The sequence below is a fragment of the Chinchilla lanigera genome, unplaced genomic scaffold (assembly GCF_000276665.1).
Source record: "Chinchilla lanigera isolate Chin_1 unplaced genomic scaffold, ChiLan1.0 scaffold00028, whole genome shotgun sequence".
Classification (NCBI taxonomy): domain Eukaryota; kingdom Metazoa; phylum Chordata; class Mammalia; order Rodentia; family Chinchillidae; genus Chinchilla; species Chinchilla lanigera.
Genome location: NW_004955429.1, coordinates 10,900,549 through 10,921,393, shown reverse-complemented (window position 1 = coordinate 10,921,393; position 20,845 = coordinate 10,900,549). Strand labels below are relative to the sequence as shown.

Sequence of the window (20,845 nt, the reverse complement as noted above, 5' to 3'; positions counted from 1 at the left end):
GTCCTAAGGAATAGTAAAATGCAAAATAAATGAGCCAAACAACAAGAATATTTTACCTTCTTATGAACATATTGATGATGAAAATATGTATTATTTAAGAGTTTGTACTATTTAAGAGGTGGTAGTAGAATTCATTCTAGAGACAAAAATTGTCTTTATTTAGAGAAACACTTTCATAGGTTTTTAGAACATGAGCACAATAAGAACTTGAGCATGTAGAACTTTTATGCTGTTGGAGCCAAGTTGCTCTCCTTTCCATGCTTCTTACTATGTTGCTCAGTTTTCTAGTCTGTAAAATGGGACTGATAAGAGTACACAGTTCATATTATTCATGAAAATTAAAGTAGTTAAAAGATATAAAGTGCTTAGCAAAGTTCCTGGCATAATGTAGATATGTAATAGATATTAGCCTCTACTACTAAAATGAGCCAGAAAGCTAAGTTGTTACATAAAGAAATTAGGTGGGAAACTATGAAGTCAAAAAAATAAATTAGTACAGGAGTAGAATGTTTAGCAAAACAGATGAAATAGGAGCCCCAGTGGAAGACATAATCAATAAAAATTACCTAGCTGGAGATGGTGAGCTGGTAGGGTGATAGGCAATGTTTGATATGCCTCTGAAAGATTCCCAACTCTTAGTGTTGTGCTTCTGTAATTTCTTTCTCAAGTATGAGAGAAAACTAATGACTTGCTTTACATTAACAAGAGTAGAGGAAAAGGTGATGGGAATAGGTTTTCCATGGTTAGAATACAAGAGATGCTCCTCTCTCTCTCTCTCTGAGGACTCCATGGCCAGGTGTCAAGGGAGGCCTCCGAGCAACAACCTGAATGCAGATGAATTCTGCCAATAACTATAAGAGAGAGCTAGGAAGGAGCCAGGTGAGCCACCTCTGGATTCCTGGCCCATCAAGACTGTAAACATGGCTGTTTTAAGTTATTATGCTTTGGAATAATTTGTTCCACATTCACAGATAACTAAAACAGAGAATGTGAAATGAAGGACTGAGGGGAAAATGGGCAAAGGCTTCCTAAGAACAAAGCCTACAGTACCGTGTTTTAATTTAACTGCTATGCTGATTTTGTAGTAAATACCTGTTGGTGCCTTCGATATTTATTCAAAGTCTACTACACAAAAGTGTCAAAAGCATAGTATTTTGGAGAAATCATAAAAAAGAATATAAATTCCAAGTTTATCCTAACAAGGGATAGAGAGAAAGGGTACGGCCATAAAAGATTGAAAATTTGTAAATGACCAGAAATGGGATCCTGGATGACAGGTAAATCACAGCCTTCTCCCTTCTGCCCTCACCTTCTCACTTCCAAAGTGTATGAAAATGCTATGGAGAGTGGATGGGTTTTTCCACCAGTTCCTCCTCTAACGTGATCAACTGTGTCAAACTCTACTGAAGGGACCAGAATTATCCACTGCATTTAACGACTCGGTGATCTCAGAGGGACTAAAGGAGGTGGTTGGGTGGAATGACGCAGATGCCGAGTGGACTGAGTTGTAAGAGCAAAGGGCAGATGGAGACCCTGTGGCAGCTTCACTTTCCTTTAATCACTGCACCTCCCTGGGATCAGTGTAAGGACTGAGGCAATTCGCAGTACTTGAGGTGTGATAAGCAATCAGGAAACGCTGGCTTGCCTTAGGGAATTGCACTGTTGGCCTTCTTTGGTTCTTTTTAAGTCTTTGTGTCTTATTTGCCTTGATGGAGAGAGGGCTATCATGAATTGTTCAGGAAATTATAAAACCCATTTATGTAGCAGGTCCAGTTTAGGAGGAAAAAGTCTCCAGTCAAGTTCAGAAAGATGTCTTTGTTGGTTCAGGTTGCTCTAACAGAATACTATAGATTAGGGGTTTTTTTAACAGCAAAAATTCATTTCTCACAGTTTTGGAGGCGTGGAAATGCAATATCAGTGCATGAGCAGACGTTGGAGACTGGTGAGGGCCTGTTCCTCTATACACAGACATCTCAGTGCAATGTTTTCACATAGTGGATGGGCAAGGCAGCTCTCTGGGCCTCTTCCAAAGGGGCAGTCATCTTCTCCACTAAGGCTCCACCCTCGTGACCTAATCCCCTCCCATGGGGCCCCATGCTAATGCAGTCACCTTAGGGATAGGGATTTATTTCAACATATACTAGAAAACAAACATTCAGAATCAGAAGGGCAAAAATAAAACTAAATCTCTCTGTTCCTCCCCAAATTCCTTCCCTTTTTCACTCCATGACAGTTTCATAAATACTCAGAGAGGCAGAGTCCAGCTGGATGCTGACATCCATGCTCAGCCCTAAGCACGCTGTTCGTCTCCTTTCATGTTGCTCAGCCTGACCTGACAGACTACTTCCAGGGTTCAGCGCAGCTGGTGTTTTCCATCTAAGACACAGCCAAAAGGGTGATCTTAGAGTCTGAACACCTGGGAGATCAGAGATCTTGGAGTCAGGAAACCTAATCTGGAGCCCTGGATCCACTTGGGGCATTTGTCTGTTCTTGCCAAAACATTTTAGAAATTTCCTGGTATCGATTCCATCATATGAAACATGAGGGTAGGTAATTCCTCCTTGCTGCCTTATAAGATTCTTATCAAGATCAAGTAAGACAATGCTTTGTAAGTTTTGTGGATGTAATATTACAAATATGCAAGTAATTCCCATCTCATTATAAAAATTCTCAAATATACATTTTAAGTGGAATATGACAATGTAAGAGATGTGATTAATATATACAGTGAGTGTTTACATTAAATGTCATTACAGTAAAAGACATATCACCATTAATCGCCCTCAGAATACTCTCCCTCACTTCAACACACTTATCCTATCCTCCTTACAGTTTCTGGAGCAGTTCAGGGCGTCCTTTTTCACAGGTGTCATTGCTTACACAGTTGTGGCTGCCTTGGTGTCCTAAATTGATGTAAAATGTTTAACTTTCACCGTCATTTTGACTTGGGGGAAGAGCCAGAAGTTGCATGGTATCAGATTCAGTGAGTAAGATGAGTAAGAGCACACCGTGAGGGTGTTATGAGCCTGTCTTTGTGCTGGATGCTATTCAGCAGCAGCATTCTCTGGACTGTTGATCACACCTTGTAAAGACACTCGTGAAGGGGGAGTTCTAGAGCTGCTAAGACAGTGGCAAGAATGTTAGGGTAAATGTTTTCAAAGGGAGGGGAGTACTTGATTGAGATTAATAGCAATGTGTCTTTTACTATAAACAGTTTTTAAAACATTCATTGTATATATTGAACACCCCTTGAATAGCAAAGTTAAAAATTAATAATTCCACTTCTAGGTATCTACACTAGAAAAGCTCTTGGATGGTTCTTTACAGAAATATCTAGAAGTATTTGCACAAAAGTGGTTATAGGAAAATACTGGAAGTAAATGTTCAGTAACAGAAGGATAGATAGCTATGTATGAAGCAGAAATAAAATGGAATATCATATAATGGCAAAAAAGGCATTGGAAATGTGTATCGTGCTGAAGGATGTTACATGTTAAAACCAGAGTGAGTGCATAAAAAAGAATGAGTTAAGAAAGGATGGTATTTCCTATGTGGTGGTATTTGTGTAAAGTTTTAAAATACGCAAAGTAGTATTTTATAGTGTATATGGACGTACAGATATAATGAAGAAAATATACAAAGTCTTGCATCATAAATTAAAATTCTTATCAGTGTTTTTCTCTAGGATAGGGACAGGGAGAAGGGTCCATAATGGGTACACGTGTGACTAAGCTGTGTCTTCAACTGTGGAGAAGGGCATTCTTTAGTTACTCTTTTGTGTATTGCCTGGGGCCTGACCAAGCCATGATTGTTGGGTTCTGGAGGAAGTCTAGCATAAGCATTGTAAGCCCCCCACCCCCAGTCAATACTAGATGCTTTGCTGAGATATAGGCCAAGATAGATAACATGATGGCTAACTGGTCAAGTCGCATTCCTATGATAATTGAGTTGTATTGTCCTTGGGTGGATATTCTCTGATTCCTTGGCTGCCTCCGGGGGTTCATTCTGAATAAATTGTTACTGATGATGGTAATCACGAGTCAGTCCTAGAGGCTGCTAGCACCTGATTACAGAATTTTGGCTTTCTTGGTTTTCATTTTTTATACATCTGCAGGCACCTAGTTTGGGGGATCTGTTCACCGTGGACAAAGTTGGATGAGCAGTCCTACATTCAACAAGCCATTTGTTTTGCTGGGGAAAAAAACTTGAAGCAAAAACAGCAAAATATTAGAATTTGAGAGGCATGGCATGTAGTTTTTTATACATTCTATAATCTATACATTATATAGTCTATATTTTCTTATATACTTAGAATTTTATAGAATGGTTTTCAAAAATGAAAAAATACCTATATAAAGAAAATAATAGGAAATGTAGACTAATGTTCACATATAAAGAGATTCTTAATAGTATAGCTAAAATAAGAAAGATGTTATCTAAATGATCAATAATTAATTAGTGGCCGAGTTGTAGTATGTCCATGTAATTGGACCAATGAAATTATTTTTCAAAAGAAAAATATTCAAGTAATACTAAATGTAAAGGCAGGATACAAAATAACATGCAATAATATCTAAAACATACATATTTGCATGTATAGGAGTGTGTGCATTTTTGTTTATGTAGGTAATAAACCAAAATTATAATAGTTTATATCTATAGTATAATATTAAAGACAGCATTAACTTCTTATTGCTTCTTTTCTATACATTGCAATTCTAAGATGAGGCACATGAAAAATCTGTAAATAAAACCTATAATGAAACTGTTTAAATGTTTAACCATTCAGACAGATCAGCGATTAGATAGCCATGAAAGTATGGCATTCATGTAACAACAGGACGGCTAGTATCTAAGCGACACAGATATTAATGCCATTTAATCTGCCTCTCCTGCCTGGAAGGAATGCATCAAGTTGAATAGATATAGTTTCTGTTTTAAGATCCCCAAGACATTTGTTAGCTGGCTCATATTTATAACCGTACCCCAGCACTCTCTCCTAAGCTCCTTGCTCATACAACCAACTGCAGGCCACACGTCAGCTCTGCTATAACCCTCACACCCTGAAAATCAGCATCGCAGAGTAAATAGTCCCCATCTCCTTGTTTCTGTCCCACTGGTTCCTCCTTCATCTATATCTCTTCATCAGTAAACGCCAGAAGCCTGCACCCAGCTGCGGAGACATCTTATCTCTCCCTGTCTCCTCCTCACTCCCAGAATCCCCCTGGGTATCTTAGTGTCTGGGTCTCGCCTAGGTCACTCTTTCCTGCCTTCATCTTGTGTTCCCCTTCAAGTCAGTCTCCAAACAACTGCCAGCATGCAATGTGCTCTTTCTAGAATGTAACAAAATATGAAAGAGAAGTTGAACAGACCTACAACATTTTGAATTGTGCCAAATAAAGATGCACAGTCATTGATGACTTTGTCTGAGAATATGTGATGGATGTGGATTCCCATTGCGCTTCTGCCTGCGCTCGCCCCACTCTGTGATCAAAGCCCTGTCGTGACTGAATGGCTCATGGTCATCTGATGGCAGTACCAGTCATTGCTCATGCACCAGAGCGCATGACTGCAGGGGAGAATGATTATAACTTCCCCAGCGACACTGGTGCTTTCAGTTCTAGAAACGGGAATATATTCTGTCCAATTACTGGAGAGGAAGAAGTAGAAGTAATCATTTTTGCTGCATCTCCTGCTTTCTTCTTTTCATTTGGTCAGGGGGAAAAATAAATCAACTTTAAATTATTACAAACCAGAGGAAGAAGAAACTATTTTAATATAAAAGCAGAATGTATACATATTTTTACAATCCCCCAAAGTATGATAATGCTGCATTTCAGCTGCAGAGTTGAGCTTTCTATGCCAAAAAAAAAAAATTAGAAATGTTTCTGAGGATGCTTTTTTGCCTGTACTATTACTTTGTTCCTTCTATTTATGAATCTCCTGGAAAGTAGCAAAATAATGTACCAGATTTTGGTACAAAAATAAGGTGTAAAAATTTGCTAAGATGTTATATTAAAGAATGTGTGGAAGTATTTATAATATATATTTTAAGAATCTAAAAAATACTTTAGCATAAAATAAGCTGTTTATGAATTAATGATGAATGTAAACAAAGAATTGAGGATTATGGATTCAGTTCTGTTAACTAAGTTTCATAATTTTTAGAAGATAACTATAGACCTTTAATATGGTGTTACTAGTAATAGAAGCAATAGTAGCAGTATTAGTAAGAGATATGTTAAGAGTCACAGCTAATACTGTCTCTAGCAGTCACTGGTTAGTACTTTAAATACATTTTTTAAAAGTTAATTCTTCCAGCTCCATTCTGTAGTTGGGAAAAAGTGAGACTCAGAAAACGTAAGTGACTTCTCCCCAGTCTCACTTACTGCAGAGTAGCACAACGCCTTTGTGACATCTGATGAATCATCATTAAACCAAAAGAAAAGGCAAAATCAAGTTGTATTCATCCAGTTAGAATATTGAAAGAACACAGTTCTGTGAAGCTGGGGGAGATCTCCATGGTCAACTCTCAGAAAGATATTCCTGAGCACTCTTGGAAAGAGCAATGTCGTCCCTCACCATGACCATCGAACTGCAGTAAGGCATCGTAAGCGGTATTTTAGAAAGTCTTATACTGGGCCCTGGTAGATTTCAGTGTGGTTGGCATCTGTCCTGCATTCCATTCCACTGAACATGCATGGGATTCCCAGCATGGCTAATTTAGCAGGACAAGGAACAAAGAGCACAGTGTCTGGGGCAATAAATAAACCCAAATTTTAAACCCCTGAGTTCTAAACTTGGTTCTGTTCTTCAATTCAGATATAAATCTATGCCTTTCCCTTCACTGGTCTAATTGAATTCTCCAGCCTGGCATGGCCTCTTTTCTCATCTTGACCCTGGCCTAACTTGACTTTCAGTGTGGTTCTCACCTTCTACTTCACTTTTAACTCTATCTAGTAACAAGTTTCCTGCTTTGAGTTACCTTAAATCTGTCAACATGAAAAAAATGTGGGGAGAGATAAGATATTTAGGGTAAAAAAAGATAATTCCCTTTAAGGAAAAAAATCAGTTCTGAGGATAAAGAATTCATGTGATATATAGGGTACTATCACTGCTAATGGAATTCCCATTTTCAAGTTTGAATTGCTTCAAGACAGAGGAAATATTAAATGACAAGGAGGGGAATCCCTCAGGAAATTATCCAAGCTGTTAGAACCATAAATGTAAGAAAGGAAGGAAATGAAACTATTGCTCATCAGAGCAGCTTTTCTTGGGAGTTTTAGGGAGGGAGCATCAGTTTCCTCAGTGCGTGATATTTTCCAGGTACACCACTCTGAAATGAAACACTATGCTACATTCACATCCACACAGCTCCTTTATCATCCCTTTTCCACTGTCCTATAGTTTCACAGAGGAATATGAACTCTAATAATTTGCAGTTGTTGTAAGCAGCTCCTCAAAGATTTATGAAATGTTGATGAAAAGAAAACCAAGATACACTTTTTCACCTTCACAAGTAAACATTTAAGGAGATTTTGACCTGAAATGTACACCAAAACCCATGTTCACAAACTGAAAACTGAGGACTCTTTCCTTGTTTTGGGGATGCAAAGTTTTGGCAAAGCTGTTAGCAATTCGTCCGGCAGTGGAATTCAAAATGGCGGAGCAGGTTATCAAAAGCATGGAAAAAAAATCCTCAAGAAGCTAGTGAAACTAAAATGTCTATGGTGGAGAGAAAAGAGGAAAGGAAAAACGAGAGAGAAACAAAGGCACAGGTAAACAATGACAGAGAGATATTTTTGACATGGGTTCATTTATAAAATGGCAAATATTTAAAGAAGAAATGTTTCCTTTGTTTCTCTGAAGTTCAGAGTTCTATTATTCCCATTTCTTCTTGCTCTTGTTGGGAAATGATCAGTGTTTTAAAAGGAAAGGTACCCTGTGGGGTTTCTTACAAAAATAAAACAAAATAAGGACGCTGCTCTGTGTAGCTGCCCTGCTCCACCCTGCACTTTATTGTCAGATAATGCGTACAGACACTACCCATTTGGGGTGGGAGTGAGGGGTCTGGGTTTCTTCAGTTCAAATCAGACACTGTGCTTTCTTTCTCCTAGACAGACGCAAAAAGCTTCAGACAGAAGACAGTTATTAATCGTGTGCATTTTTTGTTTTGCACCAGAGTCTGTTAGCCCTGGTGTATATGCCATGTCCTCCCGAGCGGCTCGATGTGGATTGTGGTCTGCTTGCCGTTATCTGCTCCTAACTGATTCTCAGAAGGCAGACATTCCATTGAGCTGAGCAAAGAGGATGCTGGTAAGTCCCCAGGGGCCAGCTGGGGCTGGCTTCTCCTCTTTCCCCTCTCACACTGTGGTACAACCAGCATTTCTCGGAGATCAAGAAGAGCTTGCAGAGCTACACGAATTTAAGGCTCAGGAGAGAGACTCTAATTAAATAATTAAACTGCCAGCTGGAGGTCACTTTACTACTCAGCTTTCATGAGGGAAACACAATGGAGCCGCTTTCCTGTGCTAACCACACAGACCCACCCCCAGCCAATGGGTTCCATTGCTGCCTTAGCAAGAAACGCTCCCAAGGTGTCCTTCCAGAAAGCCTGAGGTTAATTAACACTAGGCACTGGAAACAGCAGAAAGGGCAAACATATTATCAAATTTGTTGAAACCTGACTGCAAGTGGAGCTGACTGATTAGCTTCTCATGATGCCATCACCATTTTAAAAGGAGTTAAAAAAAAATGCAGTTTCTCTCCTACTTCATTATACTGGCATGCAACTTTAGAAAACACACATCTGTGATATTATATCAGAGTCCTCATGTGGCTCAAAATAGTGAGTCTGCAGGTCAATAATAGTGCCAGGGAGTGAACAGATTATAGCACAGTTGCTAGGGGTCCTTAGAAATTTTTCACCAAAGCTCTGATTGTCGCAGGAGTAGAGATAATCAAAACTCATTCATTTACTTACTGGGCCATACATCTACCAAGAATTTGTGCATCAAATAGATTGGTACCTTTCTGTACAAAAACTACTGCTCCGGGCTATGTAAAAAGGAATTGAGGCTGGGTATTAATGTTGCATTTTTAGATTTTTATTTCTTCTATTGGCTGAATTTTGCATTTACTTCCAAGAGTAACGGCTTACAGTCTCCTGCGGGCTTACCCTCCTCCTCTTGAGACCAATGTGGACTAGACCTACTGCAAGAAGAGCTCTCATCTATATACCCAAAAGAGTATAGAGCTTGATTCCTATCCCCTGCCCGGTGCGCTTGTGCCCCACAGAATGAGCTTTGGTGGCTATGCACATTTGACTTTGACTTTGAGGAGGAACACTCCCCCACCCTCCACTGACATCACCTGTCCTTAGTGTCCATTGTATCTCCACCTTCTTTTCCTCTTTCTTCTCTTGAACACAAACCTTAACTGCATGTTCTTCCTTAGTGTTCTTCTTCCTGCTTTGGTTGACCAGGAGCTCAATTTTATAAATAAGCAAACTATGATCCTTAGGCCAGCGAGACAGTGAATAGAATTTCCACAAACAGAAACAAGGACTCAGCGATGTCTGGCATACAACTGACACCAGAAAGTGAAGGAATGAATGGGACTGACCTGAAAGCAAGGACACCTTTGACTTGCTTAAGTCAAAAGCCCCTCACACTTTTCCTTATACTGATACCTGAAGTTTGTATTCATTGGAAGTAGAAGGTCAAAGTGGCTCCAAAGTACTCCCGATATTATTTTCTCCCTTGACTTTTCCAGTTGTCCTTTATTTTGCTGTTCAGTTTCTTATATGCAACTATCACTTATATTTTACCAAAATACTTATCCTTATTTTAGGAAGTATAAGGTCATTATCTTAGTGCTGGCCTTACTACTAAGTTCTTTCTGATCTTGACCCTGACCCTTCCAAATCTCTATTTCTCTTTAAATAAGGAGACGGGACTAAGAGATCTTTTTTCTCTCTTCTTTTTTTTTTTTTCTCTCTCTTCTTTCAGCTTTTGCATTCCATGTATCTATGTGTTTATGACTGTCGCCCATATGGCTCTTAAAGTAATATTTCTACTCTAACAAGTAAACTGTTACAGGAGTTTTAAAAAAACATTGGCTGTTCCCATCTAAGCATAATTTACCTCGGTATTTAAGGGTACACTTGAGCTCTATTAAAAATCCCATGAATAGAAACATTATCTGACAACACCAGCAGCTCATTATTTTTCTCTTTGCTAATGACTCTTTCTAAGCAGTAGGACCAAGAAATTAATTTGAATGTCCCCAGAATGAATGATTGGCTTTGTATGAATTCAAAGTGCTGAGATTATTATGTAAGATATTGGACTTTAGGGTACATTTCACATCCGGTGTCCATCTGGCCATGAAGATAGATGGCTGGTGCTTCAATGCCTGCCTTCATGAGTCTCTGAACAACCAAGCTTTGCTGGGAGCCAAACTTCTAGCCTCGCCAGGCTCGAAACCTGGCTCGAAACCTCTGCAAACGTCCTGTCCCCATAACTGAGTCCACTTGGCAACCACAGACGGCAGATCGCAGACCTCTTTGTGCTTTACCTGTATGCTCTTTAAAACATTTCTTTGTCTCGCTGTAAATTTAATTGCTTGTATAAGAGAAGATGGCTTAGCTTACATGCAATTTATACAACTTCCTCATAAATAAATTTATAAATCAGAAAACAGCTTATGTTAGGCCATGTGTTCCAATTTCTCATCCTGAAAATATGAAATTCATAGGGCCCATCTGGCTCTTCTTTGGGTCTCGTTCCTGTTAACATGACGTCATCATTATTCCTTCTATATGTCACATTCGGCTGCCTTTTTCCACCAGCACCTTGTCCTCTTCACATGACCTCAGCCTCTCCATTATTTTTTGAAGTGGCTTCCCACTGATTTTGCCTTATCTTCTGTGTGCCACTAATTTCTCAGAGTCTGCAGAAAATCTCAGAAGCTCCTACCTCTCCTAAACTACCCTGACCAGTAGTCTCCCACCACTCCCAACACCAAACCTGCCCCTTACACGTTAGCAAAGAAGGAATCCAGTGGCTTTGTTCCAATCCGCATTCCAGCTGACCTCTGCAGAACCTGACACCTTGGGTCACTCATCACACACGGCTTCACCGTGGTTCCTGCATCACCACTTTCTCCACATTCTCCACTGACCTTCCCAAGGTCCCTTCCTTCCTCTTTCCTTTCTTTCTTTCTCTTTCTTTCTTTCTTTCTTTCTTTCTTTCTTTCTTTCTTTCTTTCTTCCTTCCTTCCTTCCTTCCTTCCTTCCTTCCCTCCCTTCTTTCTTCCTTCCTTCCTTCCTTCCTTCCTTCCTTCCTTCCTTCCTTCCTTCCTTCTTTCCTTCCTTTCCCTGGATTATTGGGGATTGAACCCACAACCTCGCTCATGCTAGGCAAGCACTCTACCACTGAGCTATGTCCCCAGCCTTTTATATTTTATTTTGAGACATGCTCTCACTAAGTTGCCCAGGCTCACCTCAAACTTATAGCCCTCCTTACTCAGGCTCACAATTAGCTAGGACTGTAGGCATGTATCACCACGCCCAGCTCACCGCCATATTTCTATCAGTGAGACTCTGTCACTTACATGTCACCTGTAGTATAAAACCTTTCTCTTTCCAGGCTTGAATGAACAACTCTTGCCACTTTTTCATGGCGATGCTGACAGGGAATTGAGTTCTAAGTGTGCTAAGTGCTTGCTGCTACACTATGAAAACCATTCTTCTGTTGAAGAGTTGGAGACCCAGAACCAGGGAGGAGCAGACGTCATGCTAACTCCAAACAAAGCACTCATAGAAGCAGCCCATGTTCATGGCTAGCACAAATTGCTAACTTTCTATACAACAGCAAGCAAGTCACTATGTTGTCTCAAATATCCCAATGACAAATATGTCACATTCCTCTTATTCTACTTAATGAAATGGAAGCTGAAAATTTAACTTTCTCTCAGGTGACACAGTTGGAAATGGCAGAGTCCAGGCTCAACCCCAGATTCATTCCACCAGGGAGCTAGATTTCTCAGCCGTGGGATCCCGGGGACTCACAGTTTGGGTGAGTTCCTGTTTTTTGTCACTGGCTTGCTCAAGTGCTTAGAGGTATCTGCTTCTTGATGCCTCCTGCCTGCTGCCTGAGCTATTCTGACAACTTCATACAGGCTTCACTAACACTGGCAAACTGTTGGAACAACAGTTCAACAATAATAACATTTTGTGTTTTGCACTCTTCCCAGCACCTGTCTATGCGTTTATTTTCCCTTTTCCATGCCTCTGACCAGATCATATTTGAAGTTCCACTTCCCCTGTCTGTTCCCTCCTGCTAAATTTATTAAGCCAAGCCCCAGGGGCTGCATGCTGAGATCTGGCTGTGGTGAACTGAAAACCTTGTGTATTTATACTCCACGGAGGTGGAAAACCCTTCTCTTGACCACAGGAGGGAAAAAAACACAGCCATGATGGGAGTGCCTTTGACCTTGGCTTTGGTCACAGGCTATGCCTGTTAACTTCTGTGCATTGTGGATTTTACCAAAGAGAAGACATCATATGTATTACGGACTTTCCCAGAAAAGAAGCTGCGCTCCCGCTTCTCTGCCGTCTGCGTCATGCAAAGTCAGGGAGGGAGCAAGTGGTCAGAAATGCTCCCCGCATGCAGGGCTACTACCAGTTCACCTCCGGCTCACTCTGCCTTCTCTTGCAGAGCTCTTCGTTTGCTTCAGTGTTTATTTCACCTTTATTCTTCGAGGCATTTTAAGAGAGCATAGAGTTCCTGGCTGCTAGTTATTTGCTTTCTTCAAACAGGACATCCTATCATTCCATTGTCTTTTTGTGGAAAAGTCAGGATTTGGCCTACCATTTTCTGAAAGGTATTTCCCCACTCCCCTGGCTGAGTTTAACATTTATAATTTACCTTTAGTTTTAAAAAGGTATCTTTCTACTGATCCTGCTTGGCTTTTTGGGTAATTATTATAAAATGATGTTCTCCTTCGGTTTTGGAAAAATCCTTGTCATTAGCTCTTTGTTCCTTTGTCTCATTTACCTCTCTTTTCTTCTGGGATTCTAATTAAATATATGTTAGACCTTTTCTATGTGTTCTCTGTGTGTCTTCACCCCTCCTCTAAATTTTTAATCTGCGTGATTGTCTGTGCTTTTTACCAGATAGATTCTTCCAACTTATTTTTCAGGTCATTATTTATCTCTTCATTTCAGTCCAACCCTCACTCCTTGAAAAAGAATCCATAAAAACAACAGTAAAACATCTTTGGCTGAGGTCTTAATTGTAGCTATAGCATTTACCATTTTTAAATTTTTCAATTGGTTCTTTTTCACAAACAACGTCCTTTTTATAGCTTGCAGTTTTTTGCTGAAAGCTCTAAGATTTGACCTTTATCTCCATGACTTTACAATCATAGTTGTTTAGAAACCTATGCTTGACATACTTAGTATCTTTATTTATTTTAATGGGTTTGCTTCTAGTAACTTGACACTGGGGTGCAGTCTCTGCGAAGGCTGTTTGACTTTCATTTTACGTGGGATGTGTGGTTGACTAGAACTTTTGCCCTAGTCGGGTTCTGGACTCCCACTCTGGCCTTCTTTGCCCTAAGAGGCTCTCAGAAGTGCTGCTAACTTCTTCTGGGTTAGAAAATGCCCCATGGGCAAACAGTTCCAAACACTGTGCCAACATCTCTTAGATATTAACTGGGAAATTTCATACTATGTTTCTAGTTCCTTGCTGCATTTAGAAAGATGTTTTAAAATTTCATCTAAAATTGTAAATTGTCTTTTTCAGGAGATTAGTTCCAAGTTAGCATTTTGAAAAGTGGGTGTCCTACACCCTAAGTTTGTATGATGCTCTGCCAACTTAGATGCTGAAGGCTCCATTGGAAGAAATATAGTCATAACTCAGCTGAGCTTTTAGCAACAATCTAGTCTTGCAAAGTAATACTTGAAATATACACCACTGGACTGGACTCCTTCCAAAAAATATGAAACAAATGTTAGAGTTTTCTTAACTTAAATTCAAAGAGAGCTAGCCAAGTGGGATTGTAGAAGAAACTGCCAGGAAGCGAAAACAGAAAGCTTCACTAACCAAGAGAATCTGGTTTATAGTTGAATGAAATGTCTATTAATACAAATGGTCCCTGGAAAACTTTCCATTAGAAAATCAGTAACCAAAATTTTAAATTGAAAACAAACAAAAAAAAGAAAACTTAATCCAGTCCTATATTAAGCAGAAAGCATGGTAATAACAGAAACTTTCTATCTTATAGCCAACTAACTGCCTGAGTCCTTCTCTTCCATCCCTATCTTCCAGTCTTTTTTTTTTTTTGCTACCCATTATTCATTTGTCCAAATACTAAATCAGGATATTCAGATCTCAAGAAAAGCAGAACTCTGTGAGAACCCCCAGAAGCTTAATAATATTTGATCTAAATTAGTTGTGACAAATATATTTTACTCCACTTCTCTGATCTCCTTTGAATCCAGTTCTGACCAGTGATATGGGAGGGGGTTTTGGAGAAATTTTGCTTTCCTAATGAAAACACCTGCACACACAAATACACAAAGCAGCAACAGCCAGCACTCTTCCGTGTCCCTTTCTCCAGATGTGGACACACAAAGAATGTTCAGGAAAAACAAAACAAGAAACATACTGTCGCCATTTTCCCGGTGATGAAGTAACAAATACAATGAAAGCCAAAAATGGCAGGGGAGACACTGAGCTGCTGAATAACCCTGGATACTGATTACCTCCTGTTCTGTTTTTAGTAAAAAGTAAATGTCCTTATATTTTAAGTGCTAGTGGTTGGCTTTCTGGTGATTTGACCAGAAAATACTCACAGCAAATAAAGTCAGTTAATGTACTCATCTGACAAGGTTTTGATCCAAGTTTGACTGAAGATAATACTTGAAATTTTTCTCACTTACTGTAATACAAGAATCTGGAAGTTCCAGGTCAAAGTCAGTGAAGTTCAAGAGGATGTGGTGATTTTTCTCAACTTGAATGACCCAAGTACATTCAGTATTACTTCTGTATTGGTTGGGGTAATTCGGAGAATGAATCTCTCCATTGGGAGTATGGAAAATCCCACCGCAACCTGTAAGTGAGAAACCCCATTTAACAGTGAGAGGAATCACTGATGCATAAAGCTAGCATTATCTGATCTAATAGTGTAGGTCAACATGCTACTTTTTTTGACTGTTAGTTTTATTTGGTCTTTGAAGAACTTTAAAGCTTTGAAGAACTGAATAGTCACACCAATTCATTCATCTCAATAGAAATAAGGAGGCATGTACTGTATAATACTAAGAAAATCCTTCAAATATGGTAATAAGGATGTCTAAAGTTATTCAAAACAGTAATAAAAAATAAATGTAAACAAAGTCATGCTTTCACAAAGCCATGAGATGTCTCTTTCCTGTTCTCTAAAATACAGCATAGGGGCTGGGGATTTAGCTCAGCGGCACAGTGCCTGCCTGGCAAGCGTGAGGTCATGAGTTCAATTCCTGGTACCAGAAAAAAATTTAAAAATTTTAAAAATTTAAAAAATAAAATGAAATAAAATACAGCATATTGTAAAAATAATCAGTTCCTTCAAAGTACTTGCTAACCTAGTAACATTTGATTTAACAAATAATTTAATATCTGTCTTTTAAAACTTTTAAATTTAATGTTCTAGATATAGTACAATTACTTGTGTTGTTTTTAATTCCTTTGATGTTATAAAATACCTGTTGGTAAAACATCTATCTCTATTATCATTATTGTTTGAGCTTATAATAATCTAAACCACTGGTAGAAATATAACAGCATTATGTTCTAGTAATTAAGAATCATTTAAGGGTCATCTCAGCACTGTGTGTGTAAATTCGTATGTAACCAGCTTTAAGAGAGATGCCACATAATTACTGTGTCACCTTGGAGTTGAAGTGGAGCTATAAGGTGGCCTGGTGTCCCATCTCTGTGTGGCCTTTTCTAGCTGTGAGATTTAGGGCAAATCACTGACTTCTTTAAGCCTCAGTTTCCCCACTTTTAAGATGGGGATATGAAACAGACTTCCCTCATAGTGCAACTATAAATATAAATGAGATAATCCTTGAAAAATAGTTAGAAAAGTAGCTGGTATATAGTAAGTATTCTGGAGATATCACTATTATTAATGGTTTCATAAGCTAATGCATTAAAACATTTTGTACTGTAATGCATAATTTAAAAATCAGCAACAGGTAACCTATTTAGACTATCTACAACTCTAGACAGAAAGTTACTACCCAACACAGTTATTCCTTGGAATTGACGAATTTAGTATTTATAGAGTTTGTATTTGCGAGATGCGAGAATCTGAGGCTGGAAAGTGGGCACGAGTCCTGTGGCAAGCAAAAGAGTGTGGCCAATGCCCCCCGATTCCTCTCTCATCACGGACTTGCGCGACTGTATCTTTGTTTTCAGGTACATGGGGAAATGCAGAAAATTAAACTCTATGCCACTTTTTAGAGAAGTGTACATGCCAATGCAGTATTAGCCATTTGGGAAGTCCCAAAGTCATCAGGGACTTGATTCAAAACTTTCTCCAATCATTTCCTAAAGCTGAACTGGGGGAGTACGGAAGGGTACCTCCTTTTTCCCCACTCACCTCCACTGAGTGCTTCCCAAGAGGCATTGAAGCCTCTCCCATTGACCGAGCTGTCGGTTTTAAATCGGACTGTCAGCTCGTTTCCGGTGCTGGAGACCTGAATGGGAGTCACTGAGGACCTCGGCGCGCACAGCTGGGTTAGCCTGGGGGAGTGGAAGTCAGGGCCTCCGTACACCTAAGACAGGGTGGGAGAAGAAAAAAAGGACATACTGAAGCAATTTCAGCCCTTCCCATGGTTGTTTTTTAATCACCAGCTCTTGGAATCTATTATGATTAGAGATGGAAAACAGCCTCCCTGGGTGGGGATGAACTGTAAACTTGAGCTGCCTTTTCAAAGGCGCTCCCTCTGACCTAGGAACACACAAGTTGAATCACCCAATAAACCTCTGCTTGTTTCATCAGCCAGAATCACAGAGGTGGACGGAATGGACCGCTGCAGAATCATTCCCCGTCCCCCGTTTTCCTCTTTTTTATGTCTCTCAAATGTTCTGCTTTCTCTGGTAGTGTTGCAGATAATACAATATGAAGTCTGGTTTCCTAACGCTTACATATAGGTACATATGAAGGGTCTTAACAGAAAGCCATTTTATTTATGAAAGTTGAGTTTACAGATTTTCTACTTAGATTTTTAAGAATTCCCATCGACTTTGCAAACTGAGTATTTTATAAGATTAGGCATCCAGTACAAAGGTTTTACCTCTGCAGAGGGAGGGGAAATACAATCTCTAGAAATGTGCTCTGCAGTCTCCTAATGAAGGGAACTGTACAGAATTTGTTCTGCTTCCCACTACTCACTGGATCAACAGATCCAACTTCTACTTAGAACCCCTTAGGCTCTGTGTGTGTGTGTGTGTGTGTGTGTGTGTGTGTGTGTGTGTGTGTGTGGGCAGGGATGAGAGGAACATCAGTATTGAACAGAAGTTATTGATCTCCCATCTTCAGGTCCAGTCAACATTGAATTTGTGGAAGACAGGCTACACTGGGCGACAGTTTTCACGTACAATGGTATCTGAGCTCTTCACAATCCGCCACCCCCATTTATAGGCACACAAATCTTTACTCAGAGCCCAAGCCAGAGAAGCAGCTCCCTGGCCTCCCCCGGGCCTGGCCCACCCTCAGGTCCTCTGCTGACTGATAGGGAAATCACTCAAGAGTTCTCTGGGCAGAGAGAGTGAGAACAAGAAGCCTACTTTGGGGGAAGAATGCATGATTTGAATCTATAATGATTTCTTTGTCTGATTAACTGCCCCCAGCCCTGGGGGAAAGGCCAAAATGAATGAAACTGCTGTTTCCCAGAGGGCTGAGCACAAGGGCTGTAATTGCAAAGGAATGAAACAGGCTGACTGCTTCGGGCTTATTTTCATTAGCAGGAGCTGATGTTTGTGTGGGCCCCTCAGTGCTATCAAAACCGGGACTTCAGGAAGAGCCTCCTGTGACCCTTTACACGTACACATATGCAAGTGGAGAGTTCCTTTCCCAGTTTCAGGACTCCTTGAGCCTGCTTCTGACAGCCTGTGCTGCTCACCACCCCAGCAAAATAACCAGCGCATACTTAGAAAGGACATTGAACATAAGCACTAACAAAGAAAACCCACATGTCAGCAAAACACCCTCTGTTTTTCCCTGCTCACGGGTCCCCTTGAGATCACACACATAATGGGAGCGAGTTGGCTGGGTCTGGAAGCCTCCACAAGAATAAGCCCTGCCACTTTGGACATTCTTTGCTTTCCCTGTCCCTGGGCTGAGCTCATAAACGACCTTTACAGAGAGATCGGCCTGTGCTAACTACCCTCAGCAGGCGATTGTGCTGGTGTTTTGCAAGCAGTGGGCTCCCTTTCCTACTGGATGCCAGCTCAGCCTCTCTCTACAGAGCTGTCTCAGAGATCACCATAAAATCAACCCAGTGTCTCCACGACCAAAACAATCGAACGGCGATTTTGGCTTCCGCACACCAAACCGATAGTTAAAGCACGTCCAACAGAGGAGAAGGACGGAAAGGGGTCAGGGTGTGGTTCACTCCACTATGGCCTATGATTCAACTTGGGGAGAAAAAGAATTGTTCTGATGATCAGAGATTAAAATGTATTTTTAACCAGTGCTCAGGATGGAGAACATTTCAAAGCCGTGGTTTTAATCTGTTTTGAACATTTCTTTCTGCTCTGTTAGCTCCATTTATTATTACAATCAAGTCAGCATTCCGCAGTTATGAGTAATCACATGGCTGATGCTTTACACAGCTGGCCACTTCCTAGGCAGTTGTTCCAGAGGGAGAAGATGGCTTCCCACGAATGTGGTGAATCCCAGGAAGCCCTACACCTGGTGACAGGAAGGCCCTACTGGGTTGTGATTAGCAGCACAAAGACGAGTGTGCGGACTGAGAACGTTAGCCATGGTATTAGGCCACACCTCATATGGATAGCACATTTTGAAACCTACTGCCAACATGTTATCAGTGATTAAGCAATGGCAAAAATTATTTTATCAGCAGCAGCCCAAATTTATGAGAGGGTAGCAGCTCTATCTCGTTTGAGCATTTGCAGAAAAGTGAAACAAGGTTTATGAACAAAAAGTCAAGAGGCTACTCCTTTCAGCCTTAAGAGAAATACTTTCCACAAATATTTAGAAGCTGCTAAATATTTCCCCAAACACTGATTTCAAAGGAACTTGGGAGTCCACTGCAGGGTCAGCTTGTCCTAACAAAAATAAACCCCAGGTTGACGGACATCTTTCTCCAATCTGCATTTCTCCAATATTCAAGGACCCTCTCCTTGAATGCTGCTCTCTGCCCGGGGTCCCTGAATTTGTCCCTCTGTTCTAGAGGCTGCTTGCAAGGCACAAGCCCTGCTTCTGCTTTCTCATGTAACGGATGTGACAAAGCACAAAGAACCCATTTACGCTTTGCCAAGTGGGCAACAAACATATGCACTTTGGAATATGAGAATGAAGGGTTTGGAACATTGCACATCACTGTGGACAAGCTTCTGCCAGCCCTTTGTAAGTGTAGAGGGTTTTATGCACCAAGTCATACCCTCACTGGGAAGAGAAATCAATGGAACATTCCACATGTGAGTGTTAGTCCTCCTTCTTACTGGGTGTGAATTTCGGGACGTGCCTTGTTCTCTCCCACTAAAAACCATTCCTCCTCTGAGATGGACTCGTGGTAGCGATCAGCAGTACTTCTGTGAAGACCAGGGTATGGGTTTCACCCACAGCCTGCACGGCTCTCTCTGATTTCATTTCCTGTAGTGCTGCTCCCCTTAGAGGGACTTGAGCTACTAAATATAGTCCCTCACGAGTCTGCATCTGATTTCCGAACTCCATTTCTTTTCACAGTGAGAAGTTATTTTCTAATCAAATAAAGACTTGAAAGCCCACCCTATACATTTCATCCCCTTGCGTATAGCACACAACTATGGTTTGACACCGGTTTACGTGGAGCATGGAGTAGTGACCAGGTTCATTCGTTATCTTTTCCCTTCGCCGTCCATGTGGTTATGGAAAAGCCCGCTAACCTGAGCCTTGGTTTTCACAGCTATGATATGGGGACAAAATCTTCCCTAGACCTCATGGGATTATGCAACACGCAAATGGAAAAATGGTTGTAAACATTCCTTTGTAAAACACGACAGCTGTGCAGTAATTTCAATATGTCAGTGAGAGATTTGGATGCTTTTGTTCACTGCACAAACATATTGGATGTTTACTATTTCCCAGGTAGTCTGGTACAAAGATAGAGTAGTTAAACAAAGCAAAGCAAGAGCACCTCACCTAAGGGAATGTAAGTTTTACTGGATTCGGAGTCCTTGCTGTAGCAGTCCCTACAGCTAAGGCGGTGAGTTTTGTTTGTACTTAGAAGCCATTAAATCATGCAGACAGATCAAAGTTCAGGAAACAGAGATAAAATCAATACACACACCACATGTGTATCCTAATGACTACATTCAAATGATAAAAACCTGATTATAATACAGTTTAGGGTCCAAGGTTCTCAAAAACCATCTTAATTTTCTGAGATGCACCCTTTGCAGTAGCACTGAAAGGTTCTCATCTTAAAATGCCCCATATCATGTACATGACCATTTTTTTAAAAAGCCTTCGCAGCAGATGCACCTGTGGAAACGTAAAAATAAGGTTTCTTGTGGGAACCAGTTGACCTCTGACCCATAGATAAGCAGTTTTGAGATTGCCC

The 20,845-nt window shown here is 40.4% G+C and overlaps 1 protein-coding gene across 1 annotated transcript in view; it reads right to left on the bottom strand.

Annotated features, from left to right (window-relative positions):
• Positions 1 to 20,845, bottom strand: part of Cubn (cubilin (intrinsic factor-cobalamin receptor)) — a 248,624-nt gene that overhangs the window by 116,904 nt on the left and 110,875 nt on the right. The window contains exons 30-31 of the mRNA XM_005386965.1: positions 16,657 to 16,831; positions 14,951 to 15,120 (exon numbers count right to left, since the gene is read on the bottom strand). Coding sequence (XP_005387022.1) covers positions 14,951 to 15,120; positions 16,657 to 16,831 — 345 coding nt within the window. The remainder of the gene's footprint in view (positions 1 to 14,950; positions 15,121 to 16,656; positions 16,832 to 20,845) is intronic.